Source organism: Carcharhinus amblyrhynchos, chromosome 20 (genome assembly GCF_965287045.1).
Source record: "Carcharhinus amblyrhynchos chromosome 20, sCarAmb.v2.hapA, whole genome shotgun sequence".
NCBI classification, from domain to species: Eukaryota; Metazoa; Chordata; class Chondrichthyes; order Carcharhiniformes; family Carcharhinidae; genus Carcharhinus; species Carcharhinus amblyrhynchos.
In genome coordinates, this window is record NC_137343.1 from 16286466 (window position 1) to 16300541 (window position 14076).

Below are 14076 nucleotides of genomic sequence, written 5' to 3' on the forward strand. Positions count from 1 at the left end.
GATATACGTGACTTAAGTATATGCTTAGGTGATGGAACAACAAGCACTTAGACAACACCTTTAACAAAGTTCCAAAGCACTGGACAGGACCAATTATCAACCAAGATTTAACATAAGCCACATAAGGAGATGCTAGGACTGCTAATCCAAAAATTGGTAGCGGGTTAGGAGGAGTGAGACTTAGGGAGGTAGACAGATTTCAGGAGGGAATTTCAGAGCTTGGGACCTCAACAGTTAAAGGCACAATCAACAATGAAAATCAAGCCTGGCAAAAGGCCAGAATTGAAGAACTACCAAGATCTCTGTGGATTGTCTAACAAATGGTTGAGTGGTAGGTAGGGTTGGACTATGGTCACATTTGAAAACAAGGATGAGATTTTAAAGACAGGAATTTCCAGATGGAGGGCTAATCCAGCCCAACAAGCACATGGATGAGGAATGAATAGGACTTAGTGTGTGCTACAATAGGTATAGCAGAGATGAGTTAGTTGTTAGCTTGTGCAAAGTGGGCAACCGGACAAGAGAGCATTAGAATAGTCAAGTGTAGAAGTAACAGTGGCATTGATGAGGATTTCAGCAGTTAGGTTGAAGTAGCAGCACAGTAATAACCTTATAATGGTAAAAATAAGCAGTCATTATGATGGGGAGGATATGCAATCTCTAAAGTAGGATGCTATGGTTGCAAAGTCAAGTTCTGACTCAGACTGAGATGGCTGGAGTGACTAGGGTACAGGATTTGTAACGGGGCTGGAAGATAATTGCTTTAGTCTTCCCAATATAGAACTGGAAGAATTTTCTGTTCATCCAATGTCTAACCTCATCAGCGGAAAGAGAAGGGTCAAGAGTGGTCAGGTATGTTGTCTATTTATATGTGGAATTTAATGTTGCCTTAGGTGATGTTGCTAAGGAAGTATGTGGATGAGAAATAGGAGGAGGCTAATAATAGATTCTTGAGTGACTCCAAAGGTAGCAATGCAGGAGCAGGATGAAAAGTCAGTAGAAGTGATTTGCTGACTATGAATAGATAACTAGGAATGGAACCAGGTGAAGTCCCACCCAGCTGGACAACAGAATTAAGGATTCAGGTCATCACACAAATCATAACAAAGGTCATGAAAGGTTTAAGACTGTCAGGAGAACAAGGCTATAACTTGAAGTGGGTTGCTGTCATGATAAAAACAAAATTCAGTTGACTTGTTAGCATTTACAAACCAAGATTCGTTCACACAATGAAGCATCCACTTTGTTCTGAAAACACTTGTTATAAAGTTTTACAAGGGAGGAGCTGAACTGAACAATTTGCAAACATACTAATACAAAGCTGAGGGGAAAATCATTAAATTTGAATGACATGACAAAACTCAATAAAAGCAATTCTGAAATTTTGACCACTTTGAAATATATCCCAATTAAAACAAAACAATGCGCATGAAACAACTGCCATTTACCAGGTGACAAGGTGACATCTAACCGAACACTCTTCCACTGCAGCAGACTGGATCCATTGTAATGCACAGCTCTCCCATTACTGCAGAGAGAAAAAGAAATAAACAAAAAAAATGCAACTTCTTTGTTCTACAAGCATTGTTCTGAAGTGCAAATTAGGAGTGTAGCACAATTATGTGCTAATGCATGGACTCAACCTACAGGAAAAAAGCAGTTGCAACCACAAGTTTCTTCACATGACAAAATTCAGGACATCAGCCACAATATTGAGGGAAAGTATCAAGATGAAGCTAGGTTAATATTTTTTTCCCCCATGCATTGCTGAACCACCATCATTTGGTCTTCTTTTCAGTAGTTAGCTTGAGGGGTTTGTTGAATAATATCAAGCTACAAGTCAACTCCTGTTTTAGCCTAATATGAAAGAAAATGTGGCAGAACACTATTGATCTTTGTGACAAAGAAAGATAATGCATTTCATTATGGGATGACAAGTAAAACTAAACTGCAGTTAAACCATGCTCTCTTCGCACAACAGAAAATTCTGAACACATACTTGTGGAAGAGGCAGGTTCCAACAGGATTTGTCCAAGCTCCATCCCTTTTTTCAGCTTCTGTAGCAAATCCAAATGACACTATTGGGCCACTGTCATCATCTGTGTCGCCATAGGAAACAATCTCTAACTCCCAATAAAATGATGGTGCCTTAGAAGAACACAAACAACATTAACTGTAAATATCTGACTAGCTATATGCATTTCATAATTAAATAGGAATAAATACATACTGTTTTAATTTTATTTGTTAAAAGCTGGTAATATGAATAAGTACTTGAAACTGCTGCACATAAAACTAAAGCATTTCACTATTAATTATGACATGTAGTTTTAATTATTTTAAAATTGTATATAGTGTCCTAATGATAGCTGATACAGTTTAATTATCCATGTACGTACTAATAAAGGGGCCTGATGTCTGAAGGACAAATATAAAATAGTATTTTAATTGATGGAAACAGCACTACTTTCCCTTAGATCCCAAATTCCACGGGAGTAACTGCTTTAAATAGTTTTCAGTCATCCTTACCTATGTCATTATGTTAACCACTGGAATAATAATAAGACAAAAATAGGTAAGTGCCTAATTAGTTCAGTGTATAGGCGGCACAAAGAGTTTGCTTCCATCTGACAATGATTGACAACAAGGTTTTCAAAACATTGGGAATGGATTCATAGGGACTCATCATCACAAAAAAGGTTAAATTCTGACAAAGATCCCACCCAATATATTAAACCATTTCTCTTTTAGATATTGGCTGGCCTGCAATAAACATTCAGCACTTGGCATTTGTTTCCATTCAATTTTTTCTCTTTTCTCAGGCTGCCGATTCAAAGTCACTTGTTCTGATTGTTGAAAGCTATTGAAGCAATCTGATTAATTTTCTTCTCTCTCATCCAAGCACTCAGACAACATGACTTCTTGCTAGCTTGCTGATTCAATGCAAGTGGCATTGAAGTTATTGTAATAGTATTCATATGATTTCAGTGCCTCCCTTATTCACTTGCTGCCAAACTCTTACCTGTACAGGTATCTGTGATGTGGCATAGATGAATGTCCCACGAGGCAAGCCCCCGCCTGCGCTTGGATCAGCTAGGAATGTCACAGCAGTAAGATGGGAAGAAAACATGCAGGCTCGCACAGGAGGGAAAACCCGAGAGGGGCACCAAGTAATTTCTTTTGGCTGGAAGAATGAAGAAAGGGGAAGTAACACTTTCAATTTCAAATCTACTTCAAAATGACCCACTTTCAAAAAACAAAAATGATAATGTTCCTTTAACCTGACACACTAAACGACGCCCAATCAAGCAAAGTGAACATCTGCCAACAGGCTAAACAAAGTATATTTATGATCAGGCTAAGGTCCCCCAATACCCTTGCGAGTGAAAGCATCATTTGGGATTATACACAGTGACACAGGCTAGAAGTAATTTCAATTTTATATATCTAGTGAGCTAGCTGATTTCTATAAAAACATCAATTGATTTGTAGTTCCTTGGCTTGGGAGGGAGATAAAATCAAAAAAAGAGCAAAAAGCCTTTTCCCAATCATTATTCAGTGACCCTTTTGGAAAGAATGTGGCTCAATGTCCAACAAGAACAGAATCGGGCTCATCCAGTCTTTTTACGCTCACTGGTTGAGCTTATGCATTAAGGGAACTTGGGTGAGGCACTGGATAAATAACCAGTTTCCCAGTAAGAATCAGTATCTTCAGAAGGGGAGAAAATTGGCAAAAATTCACCTCCAAATTATTTCCTTATATTTTCTTTACTGAATTACATTGATTCAGTTCTCAAACCACTAGGATCCACCTGAAAAAAGGAAAAAAAAATCACTGAGCAAATAACCAATGGCCACCCTTGTGCACTTGCTTGCTACTGTCGATAAGGCAGCATGGTCAAATGGCCGGAAGTGGTGCAGTTCCACCGTCTTTATTGCGGTACAAACATGTACAGCAATGCACAGGTGTAAGCAAAAAAAAAATCAAAAATATATAACAATGTAATATGGGACATGGAATTTGTTCTGACTGAAGTACAAATAAGGGAAAGATAAATGTTACAACTTTGACCAGACAGCTGCAACGAAACTGCAACGACTACACGATTAAAACATGACGATTCTTGAAGCTCCAATGGCCAGTAACTTCCTGAGAGTGCACGATTGCCACTCTGTAGCGAATTAACTTCACTGGAATTTCAAATCTCCAGCAAAGTGTAAATGGAGTGCAGTGAAGGACATGCCCCCCCTTTTTACAGCAATAATGTGAACAGGATGTGGGGGACCAGCTTCAGACATCAGGTTGGGTGGGTCTGGTGTCAGGATGGAGGGTGTGGTCCCCTGCAGGGTTTTGTCTGGGGTCTTTAAAATTGTGACTTTGAAGTTACCAAGGGAAGTCAGCCCTTCTGGACAATTGCTCGGTAAACTCTTGTCTGGTAATTTTTCAGGGAGATCCCCCATCACATTATTAAATGCAACGCTGCGCAGACAGGAAGTTATAAACCAATCCTATCATAACATGGTGTAATGCGTTTATTCTGATATAAAAAGTTGCTGTCCAGGTGCTGAACTACTACAGAGTTGCATATAAAACGTAATATGTGGAAAACTGGGACAAAGTGAACAGTATTACGAAACAGAATCACAGAATTGTTATGGTGCAGGAGGCTATCATTTGGTCCATTAAGTCTGCGTGAGCTTTTACTTCCCAAACTCAGAGTCAATGAAATCCCTTCTAGTACTGGAGTTTCAATTATGTGCATCTACTCTTAAACCTTATTAAAATGATTGTTATGGAGCAACAGATACCAAAGAGTATAAAGAGTTGGTTGACTGATTCATCTTCCACAGGTTATGTTGCTAGCTAGCTAACTAACTAACCAATCATAGAATTAGGTAATCTCAAGTGGAGAAGCTAATAAAGTAATCAAAGTGATGTTGAAAAGAATACTCAGTGGAATAATGTCAGCATCTCAGTGAAGTGGAGTAATAGAGTGGGTAATAATGTGGCTTCATTACATGTACCTTGCAGTACTATTACCTGTCTCCTGTCAGATTGCAGTGGGGGAGGAGGGGGACGAGCACAGTCACGGTATAACATCCGTAGTCTCTCACACTGAGCCTCCACAACCACCAATCGTTCACCTGCGAATAAGAGGGTATTTTCTTAATAAAAATGAATGAATAAGCAGTTGCAAGAAACAAAAGTATGCAGACTGCACAGTATCATACAGGCAATTTTGTAATCAGGTACACAGAAGACAACATAAGATCTCATTATTGTGCTCTGCCCTCGACTTACAAATGAACTTGTTATTTTAAACTTTGATGCAGAAATGCAACCAAAATCCTCAACTGCTATAGGAAGAAAACAATGAAATGGTGAAATGCGGGAAATAGTAACATCATTATGACAACACTTGGAAGCTTTAAATCAAACAGACTTTAATGTGAGCAATGTAATTCCAAATTAAAATAGCACAAAGAGAATCACAAGGACAAAGTTGACCAGTTGATAGACGTCATAAGACAAAATTGACCAGTGAAGTCATAAGTCTCGAGAATGAAGTGATTGATAGTTACAGATTTGTAACCTCTGGTTTAGGATTACAGAATAGCTAAAACCACAGGAGACCATTCATGCCCTTACTGGCTCTCTGCAGGAACTCAACTAGTCCCACTCCTTTGCCTATTGCCATAGCCCTGCAATTTTTTCTCTCTTCAGATGATTAACCAATTCTCTATTGAAAGTCATGACTGAACCTGCTTCCACCCCACACAATCTACATTGTGCAGATTTCATTCAAGAGTTTATTCAATTTTAAGTAACATTTTGCATACGGTATTAGCTGGTAAGAGTTAACTTCATGTGGTTGCTTTGTGCTCCATGCCCATGGTATCGCAAAGATATTGGCAAAAAACATGTGTTCTGAAAATACTCACTCAGAATCTACTTCATTTAACCACACTTTAAAACAATGATACATACCAGGGCTGCACTCTTGTGCCACCAGGTTTAGGACCTCTACTGCTGCTGGACACTGCTGAATAAACTCCTCACAGAACAAACTATCTTCCAGTAACTGGGCCATCACTAAGCAGGCTCTGTAAAAGTAACAGAATTGTCAGTTACATCAATGTAATCAAGGACTGAAGTTACAGCACCACTCACTGTTTATCGTAATGGGTTAATCAGCATGTTCTGTGTCTTTAGGACAGAGGTTAAATATAATGAGAAAATAACATTTAGTGATGATGTCCCAGAATTCCAAATTGCCTATTTTCTCACATTTATAATACTTTTAAATGTATGTGTGGGTTAGGTCGATTGGCTGTGCTAAATTGACCCTAGTGTCAGGGGGATTAGCAGGGTCGATGTGTGGGTTTACAGGAGTAGGGCCTGGGTAGAATTATGGTTGGTACAGACTCGATGGGCCGAATGGCCTCCTTTTGTACTATAGAGATGCTACACTGCTATTGTGTGCCCCGAGTCACTGTAGCAGAACACTTTTTTGGTAAAAGTCACGCATCCTGAATCAACACAGAACAATAGAACTGTCAACAATAAATTAATTGGATAATGTACTGGCATATCCAGTTTATAAAACATACTAGATGAACTGAGAACCACTAATCCAATATGCCCAGGTCTCTGATGGACTTAACATTGGAGTCCCAGTTAGTTTTTTCAGATAATGGAGGTCTGGTAAGGCAGGGATGCAGAATCTGAAGGTTTCTCCTCAATTACTTGGCTGTCCTTACTTCAAATTTAAAAACAGTTCCTTTTTGCTGATCAATTGATTTTTTTGTCAATGAAACTGCACAAGTCTTCACAAGGACATGATCTAGAATTAGTTGTGCAACTATACAAACTGTTCCACAAAGGATCAATAACCTTATCAACTAGAGTTCAAAAGCTACCAAGATTTTGGCACAAATTATCCATTTTTAAAATTTATTCTTTCATTGGATATGGGTTTCGCTGACTTGGCCAGCACGTCGGCATGCTTGCCGCAGGTGCACTTAAGGATATTTCAGGCAAAATCTTTTAAGAGAAAGTTGATCATTTGTTCAATCAGGGTTACTGGAAATATACACGGCTTTAAGAAATTTGACTTGGCAATTGGCACCTCAGTTAAATTATGAAGTCTAAATACATAGCACAGAAATCACAAACACACGAACAGCTTAGGTCCAAAACATCAAATTCATCAAGCAATTTTACAGATCAGTTATGGTCCCGTCAATCAACATTAAGATCTTTAAGCATATTCTTTCCTTGTAAACAATGTCGGTCAGGAACTCAAATTTGAGAAGGATGCTTTTCAAATATGGCACACCAAATTGTTTCATGAAAAAAAACTTTTTTATAATCTGCCGAGAACAAGGTAAAACCAAAGACAAATGCAACAAAAAACATAACTTGAGCCAGGTTACATTACCTTGTCCTTATTTCAGCTACAAGTCGCACTACTGCCATCACAGGAGTGGAACCATCACCAATTGCAGGGAGTGAAGTCAGAATAGAGAGACTCCCCTCCTGTGGGAGCAACATGGACTGAACTGCCTGGACTACTTTCTCAGTGATGGACAGTTTATGCAAAGGCAAGGCCTAAAAAGTACATTTAAAAAAAAATCAAAGCACGTGTTAAGGCACAACTTTTAAAAGTATCACAAATTTTTAATTTTTTTTGTTAAGCAATTAAGGCCATCAACATTTTTGGGACACTACTGCCCCCATTTTCTTTCCCATGTCATTTCTTCCCCATCTCAACAGCATTCAATGACCTCAAACCAAGGTAGTGTGGAACCGATGGCACTCCAAAATCGACCAGTGTTCACCTGCTGTTGTGTCAGTTTATTGATAAAACTAGGAATGCACACATGATGAACTCCCAGTTGAAACCATAGTCTTATGACTCTGGGGTTGAATGAGGACTCAAGTTATTCAAAACAACAGACACAAATTGTCTAAAATTTTTACTGCACAAATCATGAAACACATTGTATGTGCTTTCAATTGTTTACATCATCCTGAATTAAGCAGACTTTTAAACAAGCCACAATTTTATTGTGAGAAGGTGGTGGGGAATGGAGAGAGATGAGGACCACTACAGTCTTACCATCTCATCCTCCATTAACATTACATTAAATTAACACATCCAAGTAAATGAGATGGAGGGGATGAGATGTGGTTCCTAACAATGCAGCTGAGAGATGCCAGCAATCAATACAAAACAGTGGGAGAATATGATCTTGCAACACAGAATTTAAATACAGGATATCATAAAAAAATCTGGCAGACTAGTTTGTATCTGGCAGGAGGCAAACACCACAGAAGTACAATAAAATGTATTATTACAGTCACTGTCAAAACCATGTAACAGTATAACAATTAACAGATTATTCTGAGATCAATATTTCCAAACAACTTAATTCAGAGGTTCCCAAACTGTAGGCCGCAAACTCTGAAGCAGCAATGACCAGTGTAGAAAGGAGACTCAAATTTGACACATTACATGTTCATAATTATTTTTGCCTATGGGCATGGCCTAATATAATGAGCTTGAAGGCCCAATTGCCTCCAAAATGTGTCTTAGATGTTTCTTGCATTTTTATCCCTGCTGCTTGAACCCCTACCCTGCTTAAACACTCTCTCCTGCCACACCCCAGTTTTCACTGTGGGGTCACACCAGTGGTGAAGAATGGAAATTGGATCACAGTAGAAAATGGTTTGGGAAGCACTGACTTAAATGGTTGCCATTTCACTATCAGCAGTCCCACTCCACAGCTGGTTTCTATAAACAACTAACCTCACATCGTGGAGTACATAGTCTTGATATTGGAACAGTCACCGTGTCTGATGCTTTGGAAGCCTTTCGAAAATCAGACAAGGGGAGTCGGACTGTGGCAATACCTTCTTGCTCATTAATAGAGGTCACCACTCCAATGCTTCCAGATATCCCTTTCCCTGAAACCTAAGAGAAAACATTAATTCATGACTAAAACTAAAGCTGTTGCATTCCCAGCTTTTTTAAAAAAATTAGAAGTTTATAACACAGAAAAAGGCTACAAAATGCAATTTGATGAGAGCAGACCACTCCCCCCCCACCCGCCACAAACAAGTCCAAATCAAATTTAGCAACCCTGTTCCAATAGCTCTTCAATCCTTTTCCTTCATAGGAACAGGGGGCCATTCACCCATTGAATCTGTCCTGCCATTTGTTTAGGTCATAGCTGATTCATACTCCAACACAATTTTAGCTATCTTCATTCCATATCTCTTCATATCCTTCATACACCTAATCGAACCTTATTAACTTGACCTAGTTTCTGTCTCAACCAGTAATTCACAAAGTGAATTTTACAGCCTCATGATTTTGCACGAGTTTCTCCTGACCCTGCTCTAAATTTCTTAGATTTAATCTTGTTTCTATGCCCCCGCATTCTTAATGCTTCAACTACTGGAAATACAAAATCCGTTTTCATATATACCACCCTTTTGCATTTCAATACCTTTCCCATATCATCCCAGAATCAGTGATATTCCAACAAAAAAGACAACACAAAATTTCAAATCTTCATATTTTGTATTTCCTTACTGCAAGTACTGTCATTGCAAATCTACATTGAACTCCCACTGAGGACTAAAATTTTTCCTCCAACAAGGAGCACAATACTCCATCATGCTTTACTGATTTTTTTTTGGGCAGCCTCATTGTTACTTTTTGACCATTATTGTCTATAACCCTTAAACCCCCTTGTTCTTTTTTTTAAAAACAGCCTGATCATCTTTGGGTATTGCCTTTAATGCCATGTAACCTACACCTCCAATTACCTCAGCTCATCTACAGAGCTTATGCCCAGGGAGAAGTTATTTCTGGTAAAATGAATCACCTCACTACTGACGTCAATCACTGAAATATCAAAGCAATCTCTGAAAGTGCTCACAAAAAAACAGGATCAGTTTGGATGCATAATTTCTATTAAAATTTAATTTTACAACGGAAGTCTTGCACATGGGCACACAAGAAAAACGTGTGGACAATGGGTCATTACCTGCACTTCAGATCCTATTTTAATGGTCTCTTTGAAGCCCCCAAGCGCACAGAGTGCTGCCACTGCCTGTCGCCCAATAGCCTGTAGTTTTGCCAACTTCCTCCCACTGCTACTTCCATTCTCCAGGACAGTTTCTGCATATTTACCAAGCTGAGGGATGTACATCAGTGCTCGAGACAGAACCTGTCGAACGATGGGAAACAGGATTTCAGTAAGTACTTAAAAAGGAACTATTTACGTAAGACCTTTAATGTAACAAAACACTCCAAAGACTTTATAATTAGGGTATGGAGACGATGTGGAGGTAGTTGTTAAAAGGTGATCATGAATAATTAGGTGAGCTTTTGAAGTGAGTGTTCCTGCACATGGAAATGGGATGGCCGTCACTGACCAAAGAGTGCAATGAAAAGACTGAGTAAAGTAGGATGTGGACAGCATTCTTGGAAGAGCTGAATTTTGTATTGAGTTCAATAGTTATGGCCAGTGAAGAGGACACTGGGAATTTTGAATCTGAGGATAACAAGTGGCATAAGAGATGGATGAAAATTTTAGCAGAAGTGAATACTGGTGTAGGAAAATTAAGTAATTTTGTGCAAATGGAAATAGAAGTGTTGGTGATGAAGTCTGAAGGATCTGAAGCTTTTTGAAGTTGAATATGTTGCTTAGGCTTGCAGGAAGAGAATGGAATCGGTTCTGAGCCATAGTGCTTCTACAGATGGCCCAAGACGATAGGGATTTAGGATTGCTAATGTTGAGCTGCAAGTATTGTCCAACTTTAAGCCAACTTGCCAGCACATCAACCACGGCAGAAAATTGTCAAGAAATGAAACTGGACATCACTGACTGATAAACCCAAACAAAATCTGAATACCAATGATGTTGCTGAGGACAATTTAAAGATAAATGACAGGAAAGATCCAAGAATTGAAAATACGCACATCAGAAGTGAACATGAAAACATGGAAGACTTGTTGTCACAAATGAAAACACTTTTACCTCAACTCTAGCACCCTGCACCTCCAAAAACACCATGGCCTTGATCCTATCTCCTCCTTCTATGCCTACAGACTCTCAACAGAATCATGTTGAAGCTGCTCAACGCTGAGCTGATCTTCAAAAGTTCCATAGATTTCGTTAGTTTCCACCAACAAGACAACTGACACTTGTGCCAATGTATAATTAAGATTGATGGTATCTTTTCAGTGCAACTGGCATTTAATAAACTGAAAACCAAAACTGAGGATTCCAGCTTACAAAATCCTAAAATATAAAACGAACATCAAGTCCATTCTAAAATCAGCAGTCAGAAGTACTGGAGCTCATCGTGGACAAACTTAAGCTGGAGCAGGCAAGATGCAAGAAAATGCCATACATGGTTCCAAGGCCATGACAAAAGAATAAAGATATCACCAGAAACTTAATTATCCACCTTAAAACAATGCTCACATAGAAGGGCAGAAACTATAATTAAAATCCTTCTATACTTGGTCCAACCTGGTGAGTGTTCTTGCTTGAACTTCTTTGATTACCCAATCAACTGTCCATCACACTTACACATGATCTACATTTTCTCCCATTTTAAAAATATTAGAGATACTACAAAAATGCAAAATTACAGGAGCCAGACATTTGTTTGTTTCCTAATTCAAAGTTAATAACAGGGAGTGCATTGATACATTCACTTGAACATGCAGATTACTGTCTATACTGGTGGATTAATGACCCAAAATTTACGAAATATCAATTAGGTACTCAAACCAATTACTAATGATTTTGGCAAAACTAAAACATACCATCATTGAATTAAAAACATTTTTGCAGATAATCAAATTTCACATTCAGCCTTTTACTGCACTTCCTCATCGTATAGCACTTCCCTGAGCTTGTTGTAGAAAAGCCTGTTAGTTACTAGTATGAGGGTCCATAACAACCATCGCCAACTAGCTCAAAGTATCAATAACATTAAAAATGTGGAAAACAAAGTTAGAATTCTTGCTTCCAATTAAATTCTAGGCTTATGAGCATATTTTTTGTTTTACTTACTTTTTCTGCTGTGGTGGTCCAGATCTGGGCAGTGCTGAACTCAGGAGCCATCAGCAAGTTGTGCAGCAGGGCAATCACCTCTGCTGCCATGCTGTTTGCCACATGGCCGCTAATGAATGGTCGGATTGGGTCAGTTCTGCAGGTAGTCAAAAAAAATCAAAAGGGAAACATTCAGAACTCAAGTCATAATCCAATTTCAAAATTGTTCTGGAAAAGAAAAAATGCCCTCAAATTTCCTTTTAGTAATTTGTCTATTGTTTCAACTCTAATCAAATTCACAAATAAAGAATATATAGAGAGCTACAGAAATAAGTGTGCAATGACCAAGTTGTTCTGTTCTGTCTGAGACCCTCAACCACACAATACCTTAAAGCATCAAAATATAAAGAGAAAAAAATGGAAGCATGCAGAAGATGAAGCAAGATTTGTGCACAGAGAATCAGAGATAAAATTTCAAGTTAATTAAATCAGAAAATGCTGGAAAAACTCAGTCCTGGCTTGACGGTGTGATCATGGTCTAGGGGAGGTATGAGGAAGTGTCTGAGAAAGTGTCTCAGAGTTGGCGGAGATAGAGGTCAGTATTTCAAAATGGCACCACCCTTATCAGTGGATTTGATTACAAGGTTGGACCTAATTCTTCCGCTTATACATTCCACTAACTTACCTTTATGTCACTATCATGACCTTCCTTAGCCATTGACACTTCCAGTAAAGCTTCTTCTGTCTTGTGCCCTACACATTTTTGTTGCATATGCTCCTAGCTCCCACCTATCAGTGACCTTCCACTCTGCTCCACCTGTTCTTGTACAGTATATGATACACCACATTTCTACCTCTCTTCAGCTCTGACATCATAGGGACTTGAAACTTTAACTCTGATTCTTTCTCCACAGATGCCGCCAGATCTGATAGTTTTTCCAGCATTTTGTTTTTATTTCAGATTTCTATTAGCTGCAGTATTTTGCTAAAATTTCAGGTTGATGACTTTTCATTGACCTGAAGTGTTAACAGTATCTCTCTCCACATTTGTTGTCTGATCTATTGGGTATTTAAAGCATTTTATTTTTATTTCAGATTTCCAGTCTTAGTAATATTTTACTCACTTTAGATTATAGAGTCACTGTTGTAACATAGGAAACCATAACAATTTAGATTAACAATACAAGGGTGGATGACTAAATTTTAATCTTTATTATAACTCAGCAAATTAATTCTCAGGAACTTAGAAATTGTATACTTTGTTCCATCCCTCAGCTTCCTCTTCTACCTCAAAGCAACTGGTCTTTGATCTACCTTTGCCATCTGATCACTAATTTAACTTTAGCGCCTCTACAATCTTGTCTGTGTTCTGTATTCCAGATCTTAGTCCTGTAACTAGCTTCACAATTAAAAAAAAAATGATATTCTTCAATAGCAGAGCTTGAACAGTTTAATTCTCACCCACACTAGAAGGGCACACTCCCTCATTATCTGGTCTTACTTCTCCTTTGTCTCTCTCCACCTCATACCTGGCAAGTTCTGCATTTTTTTCTCTGCAGATGGATGTCTGAGCCGTCTTCTTCTTATCACCAGTTGTCAGTCCACTAGTAGCCTCCTGACTTGTAGCCTCCACTGGTGGTCCCACACTTACAATTAGCCCTGACTGCGCCCATTTGGTAGCCTTGCGTAAGGCTGCAGCTGCTTCTTCTGTAATAACTTCACAGTACCCACTCTGCAAAACAAAAATATAATTAGTGTGCTCCATCAGGTATATTTTGCCAATGGAATGTTAAATGACTGTTCTACTTCAGTTAAACAAGAAACAGGCATTCCACAGGCAAGCTGAAAGGTTGGAGTTATTTATAATTTAACGTTGATCCACTTGATTTCTTAACTTTTGTCAAAATAAAAAGGGAAAAGTATTTTGTTGAGTGTTAATGTCCATTTGGGACAGAATATTCACAATGTTACATTTGGATAGCAATTTGTTTCAGA

At 38.5% G+C, this 14076-nt stretch overlaps 1 protein-coding gene across 6 annotated transcripts in view; it reads right to left on the bottom strand.

Annotated features, from left to right (window-relative positions):
* Positions 1-14076, bottom strand: part of hectd4 (HECT domain E3 ubiquitin protein ligase 4) — a 268508-nt gene that overhangs the window by 65246 nt on the left and 189186 nt on the right. For all 6 annotated transcript variants that reach the window (XM_080208163.1, XM_080208164.1, XM_080208165.1 and 3 more), the window contains 10 exons: positions 13611-13813; positions 12103-12238; positions 10060-10242; positions 8814-8978; positions 7443-7612; positions 5990-6105; positions 5042-5145; positions 3023-3184; positions 2000-2148; positions 1449-1528 (listed from right to left, as the gene is read on the bottom strand). In XM_080208163.1, the coding sequence (XP_080064289.1) occupies positions 1449-1528; positions 2000-2148; positions 3023-3184; positions 5042-5145; positions 5990-6105; positions 7443-7612; positions 8814-8978; positions 10060-10242; positions 12103-12238; positions 13611-13813 (1468 nt within the window). The remainder of the gene's footprint in view (positions 1-1448; positions 1529-1999; positions 2149-3022; positions 3185-5041; positions 5146-5989; positions 6106-7442; positions 7613-8813; positions 8979-10059; positions 10243-12102; positions 12239-13610; positions 13814-14076) is intronic.